The 19,190-nt window shown below is 42.6% G+C and overlaps 2 protein-coding genes and 1 non-coding gene across 10 annotated transcripts in view; 2 read left to right on the top strand and 1 right to left on the bottom strand.

Moving 5' to 3' along the window:
- Positions 1-1,916: 1,916 nt before the first annotated feature.
- Positions 1,917-3,797, bottom strand: LOC122887722 (histone H3-like). The gene is made up of 2 exons (XM_044221191.1): positions 3,403-3,797; positions 1,917-2,284 (listed from the first exon to the last, which is right to left on the bottom strand). Exons 1-2 carry the CDS (start codon positions 3,744-3,746, stop codon positions 1,972-1,974), a joined length of 657 nt encoding a protein of 218 aa, XP_044077126.1. The 5' UTR covers positions 3,747-3,797; the 3' UTR covers positions 1,917-1,971.
- A 479-nt stretch (positions 3,798-4,276) lies between these two features.
- Positions 4,277-4,348, top strand: trnad-guc. The gene has a single exon. It is a non-coding gene; the product is annotated as a tRNA-Asp (tRNA).
- A 212-nt stretch (positions 4,349-4,560) lies between these two features.
- Positions 4,561-19,190, top strand: part of uimc1 (ubiquitin interaction motif containing 1) — a 28,961-nt gene continuing 14,331 nt past the window's right edge. For 2 of the 8 annotated variants that reach the window (XM_044221186.1, XM_044221184.1), the window contains exons 1-14: positions 4,563-4,704; positions 5,005-5,091; positions 5,520-5,650; positions 6,109-6,193; positions 6,625-6,743; positions 8,551-8,731; positions 8,934-9,085; positions 10,469-11,197; positions 11,925-11,979; positions 12,071-12,177; positions 13,137-13,258; positions 14,810-15,005; positions 15,526-15,630; positions 17,423-17,481. In XM_044221186.1, coding sequence (XP_044077121.1) covers positions 5,049-5,091; positions 5,520-5,650; positions 6,109-6,193; positions 6,625-6,743; positions 8,551-8,731; positions 8,934-9,085; positions 10,469-11,197; positions 11,925-11,979; positions 12,071-12,177; positions 13,137-13,258; positions 14,810-15,005; positions 15,526-15,630; positions 17,423-17,481 — 2,084 coding nt within the window. In that variant the 5' untranslated portion in view covers positions 4,563-4,704; positions 5,005-5,048. The other 6 variants (XM_044221187.1, XR_006380599.1, XM_044221185.1 and 3 more) reach the window with 6 other exon arrangements.

Genomic DNA, 19,190 nt, shown 5'->3' with positions numbered 1-19,190 from the left:
CAAATCCCACCATGAGCAAGCACTTGGCGACAGCGGCAAGGAAAAACTTCCTTTAAGAGGCAGAAACCTTGGACAGAACCAGACTCAGGGGGGGCGGCCATCCACCGCTGCCGTGTTCGGTTTATTGCGAGAGGGAGATGTTTTGGGGGAGAAGGAGGCACAATGCCACTTAGAATTCTTAAGAAATATAATGGTAGTGGTAACATTAATATTAATAAATTAATAATAATAGGAATGACAGCTGTAGGAATAATAATGTCAGTATTAGTAACAGAGCCAATAACAACAACTGTAGTAGCAGTTGTCGAGCAGGAACACGGGGGCAGCAGGTGGCCCACAACCACAGATCCAGACTCTGCAGGAACACGGGGGCAGCAGGTGGCCCACAACCACAGATCCAGACTCTGCAGGAACACGGGGGCAGCAGGTGGCCCACAACCACAAATCCAGACTCTGCAGCTCTGGAGGCAGAAATACTTGCTGAAAGCGACAGAAGGAGAGAGGAGAGAAACGAGAAAGTACAGAACTACGGGAGAGAGAAGATGTCGAGTTAATAACATGCAGTAATGGGATAAAAATGCATACAGACGGAGAGGGAGAGAAGGAGAGAGGAAAGAGGTGCATCGTGGGAAGTCTCCCAGCAGTCTAGGCCTACAGCAGCATAACTAAGGGATGGTTCAGGGCTCACCTGAGCCAGCCCTAACTATAAGCTTTATCAAAGACGAAAGTCTTAAGCCTGCTCTTAAATATCGTAGAAAAGGTTTCAGTCATAGTCATCTGGACACTGTTTTCAGAATCAAGAAACCGAAACCGAAATTTTTTTTTTCACAATTGAGAATGACTTCCGGATGGGAGCCGAAACGTCTTGATTCTGAAAACAGTGTCCAGATGACTGCGACTGAAACTTTTTCTACGATAGAACACTCCTGGACGAACGAGGGACTACACCGTCCTGCTCTTAAATGTGGAGATGGTGTCTGCCTCCCGAACCCAAACTGGGATCTGATTCCACAGAAGAGGAGCTTGATGACTGAAGGCTCTGGCTCCCAGTCTACTTTTGGAGACTCTAGGAACCTCAAGGAACACTGCATCCTGGGAGCGCAGTGTCCTAGTCGGGTAATAAGGTATTATGAGATCACACACAATGCTGATGATGAGCTGGAACAGATCTTTTAGTTTCGGAGGCATTTTGTCTTGTAGACCGGCCTGCTCGGTCTGCAAAATTTCTGTATTGGTTACGATACGTAACCAGCTGTTGTGGAGACACTGTTGGCACAAAGAGTTTCCCCTCTGGGATCAATAAAGTATTCGTGATTCTGATCCAGGTGGACTGAACACTCCTTGTACCACATAATCACGTGGTAGTGCGTGTGTTGGCCGTAGTTGGTGAAGTTTAGAGGAATATGCAGGTCTGAGGGGTCCGTGACAACAGATCTGCAAGCTGCAGAATCACCACGTTTTATTTTCATCGGTGACTCAAACTCACGTTAAAATAAAAAAATAAAAAGGTTTAAATGTGTAACTAACATGAACTCAACTCTGAAACAAGTTTCACCAAAAATACTGTCTTGTGTAAACATACATGTGATTAGTTAGATTTACAGAATAAAAAGATAATTATCCTGTTTGATAGATGATTTGGTGGTAATTTTATATTCAGAAGTGGCCTATTAACACAGTCATGACATGAATCATGACACATGTTTATGATGCTACATGAGCTGGCTATTGTAAGCTAATATAATTCACTGAACTACTGATCAATTTAGTGTAATCTATTAATGCATTAGTTATAAACTGCTGTTTTCTCTACACTTGATGTCACATTAGAGTCCAACCTAAAACCTTGTAAGTGCATTTGACGCTGTTTGAAGTGAATATAATATAAAGCGAACAGGAAGAACTCTTCGAGGAAGTGTTTGGCTCTTAAAAGAGCCTTTGTGTTCGTGTGTCAGCGGGTCCGGATCGGGTTCAGCCTCCGAAGCCGTACAGAGTGCGGCCCTGCCTCTTGAGCGCGTACACCACGTCCATGGCGGTGACGGTCTTCCTCTTGGCGTGCTCGGTGTAGGTGACGGCGTCGCGGATGACGTTCTCCAGGAAGACCTTGAGCACCCCGCGGGTCTCCTCGTAGATCAGCCCGGAGATGCGCTTCACTCCGCCGCGGCGAGCCAGGCGGCGGATGGCGGGCTTGGTGATGCCCTGGATGTTGTCACGGAGCACTTTCCGGTGGCGCTTGGCGCCGCCTTTCCCGAGCCCTTTACCTCCTTTGCCCCGCCCACTCATGTTTGCTTGATAACGGTTGGATGGAGAATGAGCTGAGCGTCGCCAGACCGTCCGTATTTACAGCTTCTCTGCGGACGTAAGAGAGGACAGTTGGTGCGCCCTTCGGTGGGCGGGGCCAAACTCAGCAGCTCCTCCCACATTATTAACGTCATCTTAAAGTGAAAATTCTTACTTTTGATTGTCTCTTTTTCATATTTAACAACAAAAATAAAGACTAAATCTTATTTTTTTATTGTACAGATTATCTGATGTATTTTTTTATTGCTTATGTTTAATCTACTGCCATTAATAATCCACAATTACCTACAATAAACACAACTGTTATTATTTTTTAGTGCATACATATTTTATTTAGGTAGTTTGATGAAAATATGGGTTTTTAAGCCCTTTTTTACACGTGAAACAATAAATTCTAACATTACTAAATGTAGACTAAAATAACAACAGATGACCAATAATAGCAGCAACGTTGCTGAAATATGCATAAACTGAGACCAATATAATAAAACATATTAACAGAAATACAGCCAGACAAAGAGGTAAAAAAAATAGATGTATATAAATATATATAAAAAGCAACAGCATACAAAGGTAATGTCATGTTTTGCATGACACAGCTGGTATCTGGTCGAAAAATGTTTTCTCTGAAAAAACCAAGTGCTTTAGCCCCAGATGCTACTAAGTAATTGGCCTGTGAAAAGTTAAAATACACACCTGACTGTCAATGTTCTCCCTCACGCTTATGTTCATGTTTAAACTCTGGTGTTAAGATGTTTGTCCTAGTATTGCAGCTTTGCAGATACAGCCAGTCTAAGACAAGACTTTTAATCATTAATAGTCAAAACAGATTAAAAAAAAATATAAAACTGTTCTCCAAAAGTATGTTGTATTTCTCTGATCTGTATATGAAACATGATTTCTTATATACATGTTTTATAATCTGTGTATATATTTGTAAGTGTTTCATGTAACAAAGTTAAGGACATGTGGCTCTTAGTTTATGTAGATGGCTCTTAAAAGAGCCGTTGTGGGTGCGGGGGACAGGTGTGTCTTTAAGCCCTCTCTCCGCGGATGCGGCGGGCCAGCTGGATGTCTTTGGGCATGATGGTGACCCTCTTGGCGTGGATGGCGCACAGGTTGGTGTCCTCGAAGAGGCCGACCAGGTAGGCCTCGCTGGCCTCCTGCAGCGCCATGACGGCGGAGCTCTGGAAGCGCAGGTCGGTCTTGAAGTCCTGAGCGATCTCGCGGACCAGGCGCTGGAAGGGCAGCTTGCGGATCAGCAGCTCGGTGGACTTCTGGTAGCGGCGGATCTCCCGGAGAGCCACGGTGCCGGGCCTGTAACGGTGGGGCTTCTTCACGCCGCCGGTGGCCGGGGCGCTCTTGCGGGCCGCTTTGGTGGCCAGCTGCTTCCTGGGAGCCTTGCCTCCGGTGGATTTACGGGCGGTCTGCTTGGTTCGTGCCATTATAAGCTCTCTATCTTCTCTGCCTCCGCAGTTACAGAAGGAATGCTGTCTGTCTGCGAACGGCGGCTTTATAAAGGAGCTGCCGGAGCGGCGGCAGCGCTGATTGGTCCAGGCCGGGAAGCGCGCGCGCTGTAGCTCATCAACTATTGGAGAAAAGAAAATTCGAATTCACAGCAGCTGGCTGACGGCCTCTGAAGCAAACAAACAAACAAAGAAATCAAGTTTACTGGGAAAAAACTTGTTAGAAATGTTACATCTAAAGTGTATATTACATTAATATAGTCTGTCTAATATTTTAAGATATGGTAGAAAGAAATAAGTAGAGAAAAGTAAATAAATAAATGATATATTTAGTAAATGAAACACTGCAGTCCACCACAGATCTGCAGGAGCCTTTACATTATTGCCTAGCCTAATGAAGCTATATGCATAATCGTATAATTTGCCTCAGAAATGTTGTATAAAGGAAGTATAAAATATCATATATATGCATGTTTTTATATATATAAGTACGATTTTCCATCGGCGTGTCCTCGTTAGTATAGTGGACAGTATCTCCGCCTGTCACGCGGAAGACCGGGGTTCGATTCCCCGACGGGGAGGCCAAATTTTCTTTCACACTTGCAATATAATTTTGGCCACATTCAGGTTTTCCGTGGCGCTGTTTCCCCTTTTTATATAGGAGCGACAGAACATTTCTGCTTTAAATGATTGTTTTATGTTCTTATGAATGAAGGAGTTTATGACTTTCTAAAACATAATCAAAGTATATCTAGTTAAGACTAAAGTTATCTATCTATCTAACTATCGCTGGCTTATTCACAGTCCGCGAAGGCAGCAATAGACCGACATTAACCGACAGTCCGTGAAGGCAGCATGAAAGACGCGCCTTACGTTGTTGTCACGTGATTACGTGAACAGAAACAAACATGGCGCCGCGAAAGTGAGGAAAACTGCTGTGAGTGCTTGTAAACTGAATATATTGTTTGGTTTATTGTTGTTTTATGCAGCCGTTCAACACATACACACACAAACAGCCGATGTGCTCTTTAATTAAACTCTTAATTAAACAGAAAGTCGAAAATACGAACTTTATTTGCAGTTTTTAGTGTCTCGTGCGATCAGTTGGTTTCCATATCAACCGATGTTCTCGCGCTGTGAAAGATAACAGAAGATATCTGCTGTGACTGACCCTGATCAATATATGGATTAATCTGCTTTCAGTCAGTTTGTTTGTTTTTTTACTTTTAACACACAGGTCAGTCAGTTTGGGGTCCACGCTCGCGCCATCCCGTCACACAGATGAGAGGAAGAAGAGGACGCTCTTCGTCACCAGGTAAATCAGGTAACTAACTGCAGGGTTTAAATGTAATACGTTTAGTCTGAAACCGTGTAATCGAAGCTGTGATGTAATTGTGATTTCTCTCGGTTTAATGCTCAGCTGCGGGTCGGTCTTGTAGAAATCACCTAAACGCCATAAGAGCTCAGTGTGAGACAAACCTGCTGCACAGGTGTGTGTTGCTGCACACATGGTTTAACAGCTATTTAAAGGGGGAATGTGAATTGGCCCATACACCACAAAAATCCAGCATTTCCAGAACGTAAACAAAAGTAGGAAGGTGAGCTACATGTGAATTTCTCAGTCACCTTAATGCTGGCAAGGTGGAAAACCAGCAGGGACTCGAGTGTGGAGACGCTGGGTCCAAAACTGCTGGATTGTTTGGTTTTGAAATGTAACGCTCGGATCTTTCTCTGTGTCTCTGTCGGTCGCAGTTTCTCAGGAGCAGAACAGGATGCCTCTGAGGAAGCAAATCATCAAGGATGCCGGTGACGCCCCCCCCGGAAGCCAGCGGACCGACGAAGACACACAGGAGGACGAAGCTCTCGACGACAGAGACGACAACGTAAAGAAACGGGAACGTTAGCCAGAACCGGCTGAGATACGGTTTCGGGTTCAGAACCCAAACCAGCGCTCTGGTTCAGTAAATGAAAGCCGCGTCTCGTTCTGAGGCGCTTCAGCAGGTGTAGCTCGGGGATTAGTCGGGGTTTTCATGTTTCATTTACTTTCCAACCACAGTTTTCTCCCCCAGACTCAAATTGGTCGCTGGATGAAGCTTGAAACGTGCCTCTGCAGGTGCCTGTCGACATTCTTGTTAACATATTTTTAACTGAGCAGATTTGACGAGTCACCTGCGGCTGGATAGTAAATCATGAGTGATAAGTGTGTGATCTTTTGAACATAGTTTGTTGAATTCTTCAGCTAAAAAACGGGACAAACAGTCACTCCTCAGATCCGGGAAACTCCCATGAGCATCCGGGAAATGACAGAACTATAACTTTAACCTTTTGTTGGATCTTCCAGGACGAGCTCTCGTCGTCACTTCTGTCGCCGTCGTCGTCCAGAGAAAAGCGCAGGAGAGAGCGGGGAAACAAATCCAAACCCAAAGGTACGTAACATGACGTGCAGGGCAGCAGAGTCATTCCAAAACACTGACTTTTAATGTTTTTTAGTTTTTACTTTGTGCAGGTTAAACATGGTCGAATACAACAGAAAGATTTAAATACAAATGTCGTTAGTGTGTATTGATGTCTACGCTAGTTTTATGTGTCACGCCATCACTACACATTAAACTGTCCGTTGTAACTGTGACATATGACACCAGAACTTTACTGAAGCTCTGTTTGAGATGCCGAGTTATTGATACCGTCAAAAATGTCAAGCGCATTGACAAAAGTAGAGTCTAAAACTTAATAAAAATAAAAGCCATAGATCTGTACTAATTAAGTCACTGTATTAGTCAAATGTAACAGGCGGGATTTCTGTGAATCGATCCAACGCCGACGTTTGACGTAGTAACTCTGTGTGTGCTGCGTTCAGAGATGACGGAGGAGGAGATGATGGACCTGGCCCTGCGTCTGAGTGAACAGGAAGCCAGCATCACTGCGCTCAAGCTGCAGAAGGAGGAGGAGGCCGTGATGAAAGCCATCCAAGAGAGCGTGAGCACAGAGCTGTTGTTTTTTAAATCCACTGTTCAGAATCAGAAACACTTTATTGATGCCCGAGGGGAAACTCTTTTCGTTACAGCAGCTCATTATCACATTACTGCACACAGGAAGAGAAGCACTGAGCAAACAAATATAATACACTATAATACAGGTCAGATAGATTAAGTACAAAGTGGATATAAGTATAAAAGCTAAATAAGTATGTACGGTATAATACAATGTAATAATATAAGTAATAAGTAATAGTGCAATAATGAGTACTGTCAAGTTAAGTGTGGCTTATTAAGATGATTATGAGACGGAGGATATTGCACAGCAGTAATAGAAGTATGAATAAATATCAATAAACAGGGAATATTAAACTGAAAACAGAGTATATTAGTATTAAACAGGGGTTTATAGGGTCATACAGACTGACACTTAGAGGGAGGAGTTAAAGAGTCTGATGGCCACAGGCAGGAACGACTTCCTGTGGCGCTCTGTGGTGCATTGTGGGGGGATGAGTCTTCCGCTGAAGGCGCTCCTTTGTTTGACCAGCACGTCATGGAGCGGGTGGGAGACGCTGTCCAAGATGGCGTGTAGTTTACCCAGCATCCTCCTCTCTGACACCACCGCCAGAGAGTCCAGCTCCACCCCCACAATGTCACCGGCCTTACGGATCAGTTTGTTGAGTCTGTTGGCGTCAGTTCACCCCCTCTTTTTTAATTCAATGAGGCAAAAGAACAGAAACACCTCTCTGTACGATGTAACGAGCAGCACAAACTCCATCCTGCAAAACAACAGCTAGGGTCAGTTCTGTATCCTTCACGCTCCCGATCCTCTTCTTCTGCCCCCTTTATTTAGACGCTTGGGAGCACTGCGTGTCATAGCCAGGCGTGACTTACATTGTTATTGTCGGGATAAATGATGCTACTCAGAACCGCCACCGTTTGGGTTTGTTAGAATCAGAATCGGCTTTATTGGTCAGGTACGTGAACAACATGTACACAGAAATATCCAAACAGCTAAACACAAGAACAACAAAGCTGAACGAGCTAAACATAAAACTATCATGTGCATACATGTTGATGAAATAATAGATAAATATATATAAACGGCAACAATGATCATTATATACAAGTGAAGCGTTCCTGTAAGTGTCTCGGGGGAGCGCCATAGCTTCGTCACAGATTTCTAGTGGATGTGGATGACAGACGTACTGAACGCTATAAAATGGGACGAGGATCACTACAAAGTGTAATAAAGTGGCTGTACGTGTAATTTACTATGTCAAAAAAGTGGATTTACTCTGAAATGGTTTGAGTTTTTGGAGTTTCGGGGCGAATGTCTGTATATGAGTGAATCGAGGAGAGTTCGGGGATATAAGAACCGGGTTGATGGGACATTTCTGAGCCTCAGTGATGTGAACAAATATATATTGATATTGACGGAAAGCGAAAAAAGCTAATACTGTCACTTCTATTGTTTTTCCCTTTCTTCTGTCTGAGATAAACACGTTCTAAGGTTTGGAATTACAGTTCCCATAATGCTTTGGGGGATGCTAGCAGGAAGAATAATGTTGCCATGGACTGAGTTAGTTTTTATCCTACATTTCTTTACATTTTGGTGAATTTGGAGCAAGAAAAGTCATGCTCGGATAGCTTTTAGCGGCTCCTGTTTGCAGTGTAACTGTGGATTATTTTATTTTACGCTGAGTTATGACTCTGAGAAAACGGGATGCGATTTCTGACGCAAATTGCGTCCGTCTGGTCGAAGGAGGGCGTTAATACAGTAGCCTTTTGTGGTTTTTCTCTGACAGATGGTCGGCCAGACACAACCGTGCCCGCCTTCCCAAAGTCAGAGCCTGCTCGCCGACGCCGGAGCGTCACTCAGGCTTTGCTCTCGACGGAAACTCTTGTACTCAAACAGGAAGATGGCGTCTGCCATCGCTCAGGGAGCGTCAGAGGACGGCTGCACGCCGGAGACGGACCCGAACCCAGGTGAGTCACTGAAGACCGCCGAGTCAGCTGTGTTGTTAAATATCCCGCGACGCTTATTTTCCCTCTGCACCAACGCTGACGAGTAAAATCAGATTCTGCTGAAGTACCACAGCAGGAGAGGAGAAATACATCAAAAGGAAAATATTTAATCAAACTGCTGAAATTCCCTTGAATTAGAAAAGCTGCTGTATTGTATTCCCAGGAGCAAAAGGAAGCGGAGATGAAAGTAACAACAGGAATAAAAAGCGTAAAAGGAAAGAAGGAAGTCCTCTGCTGGAGATGCCAGACTTGTCGCAGACTCAGGCTTCGCCCTGCAGCTCCGAGTCTCTCTCGGTGGCTCTGGACTCGCCGCAGGTTCGTCTTTTTAAATTTCACAGGGCTACAACTGACTTGATTAATCTGTTGATTTTTTTTTATTTTTTGGTGGTTCAGTTAATTGTTCGGTTCGTAAAATGTCAGAAAACGTTGCTGGTCGCAGTTTCCAAGAGAGCCCGAGCTGATGTCTTCAAATCCCGAAGATATCCAGTTTACGGCTGCAAGTAATGATCGTTTCCATCATCGATTCATCCGAGTCCGAGGTGATGCCCAACCAACAGCCCAAAACCCAGAGATATTCAGTTTACAGTGATTTACCAGAGAACACCAGACAGTCCTCACATTGGAGAAGCTGGAACCAGCAAATGTTTGGCATTTTTCTTAATTGGGCTTAATTGATTATCAAAATAGTTGGCGATTAATTTTCTTTCAGTCGACTAATTTATTATTCGACAAATGTTTTCAGCCTTAATGCAATTTGCATTTGTATAAGATAGAGAGAAGCAGCAAATCCAAACATTTGAAAAGGTGTAACCAGACAGTTGTTGGCCTTTCTGCTTGATAAATGTCTTTAAATAATTAATTGATTTATAAAAATGTTCAGTTTCAGTGATAACATTTTATCTGCCATGATAAAAGCTCATTAAGGAGCAGCAAACAGACAGCATGTTAAAATTCAAAAGACACCTTTAGTAACTGATAATTAATGTAACTACCCATTGTTTTCTGTAACTGTCATTCTTAAAGCAGAATCAGAATTCCTTTATTGATCCTGAAGGGAAACTCTTTGTTACAGCAGCTCGCCTTTACGTCAGCGCACACAGGAGAAAGTACTAGCAAAAAAAAAATATAATACACTATAAAACACTATAAAAACAGGTCAGAAAATAAATTAAGTACTAATACTGTATAATAATACAATGTAATAACATAAGTAATAAGTAATAGTGCATGTAATGTCGAGTTAAGTGTAGCTTATTGAGATTATTAAGATATTGCACAGCAGTAATGGAGGTCTGAATAATATCAATATCAATAAATAGGAAAAACTAAATATTGCACAGGAGTATTAACACAGAATATTGCACAGTTATTTCAAGTATGGCAGAGACGTAATGATCAATGTAAAGCAGCTGTAATCAATATTTTCATAATAACAATGTATTCAATAATAACGTGAGAACGATGTGACAGTGTGTTGGTGTCTCCGGTAGTGATGAAGCTCCAGTGAACCATCAGCTGAACCCGCAGCTCCGCTCGGCTTCACGGAGCTTCGCAGTTTCAGCTCTCTGTTCGTCTGCTGCCGGTTCGCTCTCGGCGCTCAGAGCGTCATAGCGTCGGACCGACGTCCATCAGGAGACACAGACACGCCTCAAAATTAACGATCATGTCTGTATTTGTCTTCTCTCAACGATAAATTAGAGCTCTGACTCGACCCAGATCGACGACTGTCGGCCCCGTAAATCCCCCGTCTTCCCCTCGACTGGCTGCCGAGCCGAGGTTCACGTCCCCCGGCTGAGCCAGGACCTGCTGCAGACCTGCAGAACCTCAGGGTTTGTGCTGTGCTCTCAGGACAGTTGGACCTCGCCTCAAAAGTCTCCGTCCGATCAACCCGAGAGCCCAACGTTTCCCCAAAGCCCCGAACGCTCCAGTGACCTCACTTTGTCCAAGAGTCCAGTCTTCTCAGAGACCGATCAGGGAGACGGTGGAGAGACAGAGCCGAGTCCTGAGTATTTTAAAAGCCCCGTGTTTGGCAGGAATACTCAGCAGGAGAGGTCTCCAAGTGCCTGCAGACCCCAAGTCAGCGTCTGTAACTCAGGGTTCACGTTTTCGTCTCAGGAGAGTTTAACCTTCTCTGCGAGGTCCACGTCCTGTCGGCCCGAGAGCCCGGTGTTCCCAAGAAGCCCCGGCCTTCCCAAGAGCCTCCCTTCCCCAGAAAGATCCGCGGTCTGCACAAGTCCAGTTTTCTCGGAGACTGACCGAGTACAGACCCAGCAGAATCGCGGCCCGGTGTTCGGCAGGACAGGACGACAAAAGATTCACCAGGATCTGCAGAAACACTCTGCGAGCCCTTCGGCTGCAGAGCTCGGCGGTTCAGGCAGTGAAGGGAGTTCATCCGCTGCCAGGGGTCCTTCCCAGAGTCTGAGGCAGGTGAGTTCAGCTGTCAGTCGGATGCTTGTCGGATCGTCGAGCGGCGTCTGAAACTACTGGACGTCTGATGTATTTTACTTTAACGCAATGCAAAAACAAACGTTGTCGAAAAGCATCCTTTAGATGAGCTTTTTAAAAGATTGTGACCAAGATACATACTGAGTGCGACATTTTATTATGTAACGGAGACGCTGTTTCGTATCTTTTGACATTTCTGTTCTGCAGTTCGTTATTTATCAGCGGACGTATTAGGCGACACCAGTATAACTCCAATAAGCGAATATTTGGCTGCCAGTTAATGTGTCGCTGTAGCTCTTATCTTGTATTTAGTACTTAAGGAAGCAGCAAGCTGTTCTGCAACATACTTCTTATATAATATTTTATTCAACCCTCGAGGATGAAAGTCTTCTTGCCCCATTTTCAGCTTGTTGTCACGAGCAAGCAGTCTGATGCTGCTATAAAATAAACAATTAAAGTCTTTTTTTTATTTTATTTTTGTTATGTGTCCTTTAAAAGTATTTTTACTTTATAGAATTTTATTTAAAGCTAATTTAAATCATCGTTCATTTTCAAATTCTTCTCAAAGTGGCTCCAGTGAGGACATTCGCGTCTGCTTTTTAATGGCCGACCTTTCGCACTTTTAACGTGATTGTCGGACATTAAAATTTCAGTCAAAGCGTCCAGACCCTTTTTGTAATTTCTCCGTTCTTCCTGCTTTTGAATGTAGGACAGCAAGACCGATCGCAATCAAGACGTCAGGTTTAACAAGTCATCTACGTCAGGTACAGTGAAACGTCACACACTCTGAGTTCACTTTGAGGTCAGGGGTCATCACGTGCTGTCGTGTTTACCGGTGGTGTCTTCTGGTTTTAGATGACGCAGAGGGGCTGAATGAAATATCCAAAGACCAGAACTCAGCCGAGACGGAGCTGACCAGCGATATGACGCTAGTCTGGTCTGAGGAGGACGAGGACGCCACGGTACAGAGGCTTTCTCACTGCTGGAAGACCAGAATACGTTCAAAGCAAGAATTTAAATCCTGAATTTGGACTGCAACACATTTAGTTTTATTTATTTTAAGGAATAATACTGGTATTCAATATATATATTTTTTTTATTGTCAACAAATCCCATGAAAACAGCAAGTATTATATATATATACATATATATATATATATATATACATATATATATATATATATATATATATATATATATATATATATATATATATATATATATATATATATATATATATATATATATCTATATGTAATATCCTGCTGCCCCAAACACTCACTACAGCACCACATGTGGATTCATCCGCCGCTGGAAATAGTCCCCAACAACAGATGCACTGTTTCCTCCTGTTAGTCTGATAAAAACTACAGCGAGCAGCTGTTTGAGGAAATTACTGAGCCTTTTTAAACAGGAAACTATATATTTGTGTTTTTAAAGATTTACGTCTTCAGCAGGAACCAATGGACTCGCAGCTGAGAGCCGCAGACAGGAAGTGAGACAGTATTGAGAGACGGACCGACACGTTGTTGTTTTGAGTCCGAACATGGGATTTGTTTTTTTGACAATAACAAAATAACATCAGCCGTATCTTTTTAAGGACTTAAGTACTTTTTTACTCACCATTTCCTCCTTGTTTGAGTAACGTTTGTTTAAAAACTGCAGCGCTAGTACGTTGAGAATATCGTGATTTTATATTTTGTCCAATCCAGCCGTAGTTCTCATTTTATTTACAGTTAAAACTGTTAAAGACTAAACACACTTTAGCAGTAATTTCTAAATGAATCTTTGCTTCCAGCTTTTCCAGTATTTTAGTATCATCAGTTACATATCGAGTTAATTCACTACGTTTAAATAGAAGTATGGTGAAAGTGCTGTTTTTAGGAAAATCAGCATTTTTGTCTCTCTCCATCCGTTGCAGCCAGTGGGCTCGCCCAGCCCGGTCTTCCCAGAGGAGAGACCTGTCCATCGGGCAGACGGCCAGGCTGCCTCCCTGAACCACGTGACTGCAGCTTCTCCGGGAACGAACGGCTCGAACTGCAGGTAGAGAAAACGCCAACGACCTCGTACGATCAGAGTTTCTGTATCACGTATTAGGCTAAGGGAGTCTTTTCCTCAGTCAGTCGTAGTGAGTTTGAGTGATCGTACCCGACGAGTTGTGAGTACCATGATTAGGGTCTCACTGAGAGGCTGTTGTTTTTAATTGGTTACAAAAATAACTAAACTCTTTAGTTAAGCCTCACTGTTTCCCAGAGGTGGAGGAAGTATTCAGACCCTTTACTTCAGTTAAAGTACTAACACACACTCTGTGAAACCCTCTGCTGCAGTGAAAGTGTGAGAGTGTGATCAGGAAAAAGCCCTTAAAGCATTAAAGCAGTGCAGCGTCCCTGTGGCTGCTGTGCTGTTATATATTCTATCATCAGGTTATTATTCCTCGTGCATTAATGTAAAGCAGGATGTTGCTGCTGCAGCTGGTGGAGCCGGAGCTCATGTTGAACCGGTTTGTATCGGACTGCAGCTGATGATGCTTTTCATTCTGGATCCATCTGCCGATTCTTTTCTCCGTCGATCGGTTTGGAAAACTGGTGAAAACGGTGAGAAACGCCGTCACGACGACCCAGAGCCCAAAGCGACGCCTTCACCGTGTCGTCGTGTCCGACCGACAGTCCGAAGCTCGACGTTATTAACAAACATCACAGTTATTACAGTCGTTCAGAGGAAAAGCAGCAGATCTGCACATCTGAGCAGCTGGAAATGGTTTTACATGAATATTAATTAATTTTCTGTTTATTTGATTAATCGACTAATAGTTTCAGCCGTACTTATAAACTGTTGGGTAGTTAAATTTATAACAAAACATTTTATATTTTATAAGCTCTTCATATGTTTTTTGTACAAAAATCTTAATTTGTAAAGTAACTAACGCTGTCAGATAAACGTAGTGGAGTAAAAACAAGTACAAGTACCTCAGATTTGTTCTTAAACGTCCAGTGTGCAACATTCAATTGCAAGTTAAATTTAACTCTTGAACTGTATCGTGTTCTGCATGGTATTAAACACAACACAGTAAGTTTGTACCAGGCAGAGTAAGCAAGTAAACGTACAAGTTACAAGTAAGAAACATTCAAAAAACATTTAAAGGTCGAGTGTGGAACATTTAGGAGCAGCTGTCAGCAGAAATTGAATATAATATTCATAAGTGTGTTTTCGTCAGTGTTTAATCACCTGAAAATAAGAGTCGTCATGTTTTCGTTACCTTTAGAATAAGCCGTTTATATCTACAGAGGGAGCGGGTCCCCTTCCACGGAGGCCGCCATGTTGCACCGCCATGTTTCTACAGAACGGACAAACCAAACACCGGCTCTAGATAGGGCCGTTTTTATTGAGTTTCGTGGCCACCGTAGTTTCTCCTACACGCTTGGAAGGGGAGGGCGAGGCGAGCGGTTGCAAACAGCAGTTTCACCGCCAGATGTCACTAAATCCTCCACGCCGGACCTTTAAGTGCTGCACTTAGTAAACGTCCTTAGTTACATTCCACCACTGCACAGTTTAATTAAGAGGCTCCCTCTGTATGTTTCCACACATCTCTCTCAGACCTTCGTCCTCTTCCACGTCGACCAGCAAACAGCAGCTTTCCACCACAGAGCGAGAACCACGGCCGGTCAGCAGCCAGGGAGCGGCCGGCGGGGGGTCGGCCCCGCCTGGGGAGCCTGCAGGCGGGCCGTCGGTGCACTACTACTGGGGGGTTCCCTTCTGTCCACGAGGCCTGGACCCAGACAGCTACACACAGGTGAGGATTTGTTTCGTTATAAACAATGAATTCAGTTACAAAGTGTTCTGCAGGCTCGCTCCACTCATTAATTGATTAGTCGATCGAACAGTTTTGATGATTAAGTCATTTTAAAAAAAAAAAAAAAAAAAGATCTCTAGTTAGTCAAACCTGTTTGCAGTTTCTCCGATTTGAGGATTTACTGCTTTTTTCTGTTTTACATAATTGTAAAAAAACAAACAAACATAAAACAAGACATTGAAGCTCCACCAGCTGTTTATCTCGACGAACCAGCTCTTAATATTCGCATAATAGTAGTGGATGGAAAGGCGCATTGATTTGCATTTTCTTTTGCCGATTTCATCGAAAGTCAGCTGAAATTCATGCTGCGTTTGGATGAAAACCTGGCTTGTCTCTCTTCCTCTCTTCTTCCATCGAGCATATTGATAACTCGAACAATACAAACGATAAAAAGGCGAGAAATTTGATATCTAATTTCTCGATTTTTCACCTGTCTGTCCGTCCGTGTCCCTGCGGTCAGGTGATCCTGGCCCAGATGGAGGTGTATGAGAAGAGTCTGAAGCGGGCCCAGAGGTGTCTGCTGAGGAAGGCGAAGTGGGGCGAGGCCGTCCTGCCAGAGCCGGAGGTACGACGATGCTTATAACATGGACGCTGGTGTTTTTATGTACTTTATTGTTTATCTGCTGGACTGGATCTTGATTCAGAAGAATCGCGCAGTGATCCTGATATATTATTATATAGGACATTATTAGATATTTGTGTTTTAACACAAAAAAATTAACTTTAAAAGGTCGGAAACACCTGGTGTAATCTTTTAAGACTGTGCTATATTCTCTAAACGGAGCATATGTTTATGTAAAATCTTAATCTGTAAAGTAACTAGTAACTTTATCTGTCAAGGAAATGTAGCTACTTTAGTCCAGTGGTTCCCAACCTAGGGGTCGGGCCCCTCCAAAGGGTCACATGATAAATCTGAGGGGTCGTGCGCTGATAATTAGTCAGCGTAATCAATGACGTCGACTATGAAAATGTGTCCACACCAGTATTTTAAACCGACGCGCAGCTGCTGCGTCAGGACGACATATTTGACGCTATTTGCACTTTAGAACGTAACCGCTGTGAAACGATCAGAAAATAAGGTTTTAATTCTCCGATTCACCGGCTTTCTCGCTACCGCCGCTCCCTCTCCCCATTCGCTCTCTATGTCGCTCGACCACCGCTGTCTCTCTCTCTCAAACAAACAAACAAACACAAACCAAACTAAGCTTCTTGCTGTCGCTGTTTTTCAGCGCAGACGGTAAGCCAGACACAGACGTCACGAAATAAACCGAGCGAGGACACGACTGGGAGAGCATCGTAGTCTGGTTCATGAACTGGTTTACTGACCGTGGCGCCGTTTGACCGGTCTGATCGCCGGTCTGGCCACCGCAGCGTGGCGTCGGGTTGCGTTTCTGAAACCATAGTGTTGTCATATCGTTCGTAAGGAGAGCTTGTTAATATACAGGAAATTAAGTCGTCTGCTTGCTGATGAATGAATGAATAAGTGTTTAAGAACATTTTATGGTTAAAATCTTTTACGATGACTGACGGTGCGTGTGTTTATTTTTACCACGTTGGAGTTTAAACCTGCAGTTTTGCACTTTACTATGTAAACCTGTGTTTGCATTTTGTTTTGGGCTGCATTATACAACGACATACAGTTTGTCAAAATGAAATCAGCTCAGATTAAATGCTCAGTTTGATTTCTTTGGAGGAAAATTAATCGATTAGATTAATCGGTAAAACAGTCGATAGATTAATAAATAGATAATCGGAAAGAAGAAAAAACAAAGTTCCGATATACAAATCTGTTTTCTTTTTTTTGGACTTGACTTTTAAAGCCATATTCAGTATTTAACGAGAAGAAAACGAGTTGAGAACTGCACTTTTCTTCTGTCTTATCCTGTAAATCATCTCTCAACCCCTCAAATCTGCCCTCCGACCCCCGTAAAGTCTGGGAGCCACTGGTTTAATATTTAACAATACGTTGTATTTTATAACTAGTAACTAGCTGTCAGACAAATGTAGTGGAGAAAAAAGTATAAAGTAGCAGAAAATGGAAATAGCCAGTGTTGTAGTTGCGTAAATGTACTTAGTTGCTTTCCACCACCAGTGAACCATAAATCCCACACATCTTCACAAAAGGATCGTGCTCAAATATTTGCGCACCTTCTCGGTTTGACTCGCCGTGTCTGTTTTGTAACTTTAAGCCGATGAGATTAAGTTATTGATCTCGAACATGTACGCTGTTCCTCCCCGCTGTGAGCTGAAGACACCAACGGGCATAAAATGAACAAAAACGAAGCTGCTGCTACCTGTTTAGAATCAGTTAAATTCATTGCGACTAATTCAACAAGCATTGTGCATTTTTTTCCTAGAAATCTCCTGCGTCACCTGAGTCTCCTGCTGAATCACCTCAACAGCCCGTCCCTCGAAGGTAAACCTTTACCAGCTCTTCTTCTGCAGTGGAAAAATTCGTTGTTAGCATGCTGTTAGCATCCTGTTAGCCTCCGTGGTCACACGGGATCAAACAGAAATACAAAGTGTGGTATAATAAGACGTTTGTGCATAAAAGACAAATCGAACAATCTGTAGTGAAATTCTCAGATAATCAAGATTACAAAGACTGTGTCAATATTTACTATAAACTAACTAATAATTACACAGCATGTGCTGATGCACTGTTTTGGTAGAAATTAATGTACTTTCTGTTTTGCGGAAACAGAAACCGATGCAGGGTCTGTGTTGATGGATGTCATCAAATTGAAAACTTGAGAAGTAGCAGTAATTCTTTTTTATGTATTTTATTCTCCCATTTCCCAAATCAAGAGGAAAGATGCAATTTTAATAAAAGACAAAAAAACAAAAACACACACTTAGGTACGAGATGGGCTGTCCACTTTAAAAACAAACATTTAAAAGGACGAAAGATAAATATTAAGATAAATGTTTCTGTCATCTCAGCTTTACTGTCCACAATAATTTAATTTTTTATCAGCTGTGAGAAGCTGCTTTATTTCTGCTGTGTGTTGCATTCTGGGGGTTAAGAGATGGCATAAGATGAGCCTTTATTGATCCTCAGAGGGGAAATTCAGCAGGGACGGAAATATGTACAAATAAATAGAGAAAAGTAAAAAATGTATGATTAGAAGTATGTGAAATAAAAATGAGAAAATAAATGAAAATAGAAACTGTACAAGAGCAATTAAGCTCGAAATTACAAGGCAAGCAGTACCAAAAACCAGTGTTGTACTTAAACTAATACTGCAGCACTGTCTAGCTAACAGCAAACACCAGAATAATATATGATATGATTAAGTAATGATACTTAGTGTTTGTCTGTATTAATATAGAAATATAATGTAATAAAATAATAATATAATATAATATAGAATGGGATATAAAATATAAAGTAAGGTGAAATGTAGTAATATAGTGTAACATAATAGATTGTATAGTACAGCGAATAAAGCATAGAAGATAGCATGACTGTAGTATGATATGCTGTAATAATACTGACCATCAAAACCTTGCTGACAAACTGAGTGATTTTATTTTGCATTTTAATTGCTTTTAGTGTCTTTTTCCACTAGTTTTAGCTCACTACAGACTCAGTAAACACACTGTACAGTAACAGTAATGCCTTCTTGCCACTAGATGTCACTCGTTGATTTGATTATAAAAATCAACGAATGTGACTGAACTACAAACGTGACCGCTGAGGAATCGGTTAGATTTGAAGCAGCGGTTTATCATTCAGAAATTTGAGGGGGAAATGGCTTTTATTGCCTTTTTATAAGTGAATATTGAACAAAGTTTATGACACTTGAGATTAACAGAATAATGACAATTCACTCGCCTGATACTCAGACTGAATTTTGGGATTTTGTTTCACTTCATACACTCATCTGCAACAAACGAATCAGGGCTGTGGGCGGCGTTTCAGAGGTCTGGGACCAGGCTAAATTTATTTTAAACTATTTGATGTGTTTCGTGAACAAACGCCAGCGTGCTCCCTGTGACAGACGTAGATCTGTTCGATTAGCGGCGTCCACGGCAGCAGGGAAACAGACGCGATCCACGTGTTCGTCGGCACAGACGGCGCTTCTCTTTGATCTTAAATGTCTCCTCGTTTCACTCAGTAGT

The sequence above is a fragment of the Siniperca chuatsi genome, linkage group LG14, assembly GCF_020085105.1.
Source record: "Siniperca chuatsi isolate FFG_IHB_CAS linkage group LG14, ASM2008510v1, whole genome shotgun sequence".
Lineage (NCBI taxonomy): Eukaryota > Metazoa > Chordata > Actinopteri > Centrarchiformes > Sinipercidae > Siniperca > Siniperca chuatsi.
Note: the sequence above shows the minus strand (reverse complement) of the source record. Positions and strands in the feature narration are given on the sequence as shown.

What these genes read in the sequence shown, in the direction of transcription:
- LOC122887722 (XM_044221191.1), bottom strand. Translation starts at nt 3,746, where the DNA reads ATGGCACGAACCAAGCAGACCGCCCGTAAATCCACCGGAGGCAAGGCT. An exon ending in AACCTGTGCGCCATCCACGC is followed by an intron (nt 2,285 to 3,402) that starts CAAGAGGGTCAC and finishes TTATCAAGCAAA; the next exon opens with CATGAGTGGGCGGGGCAAAG.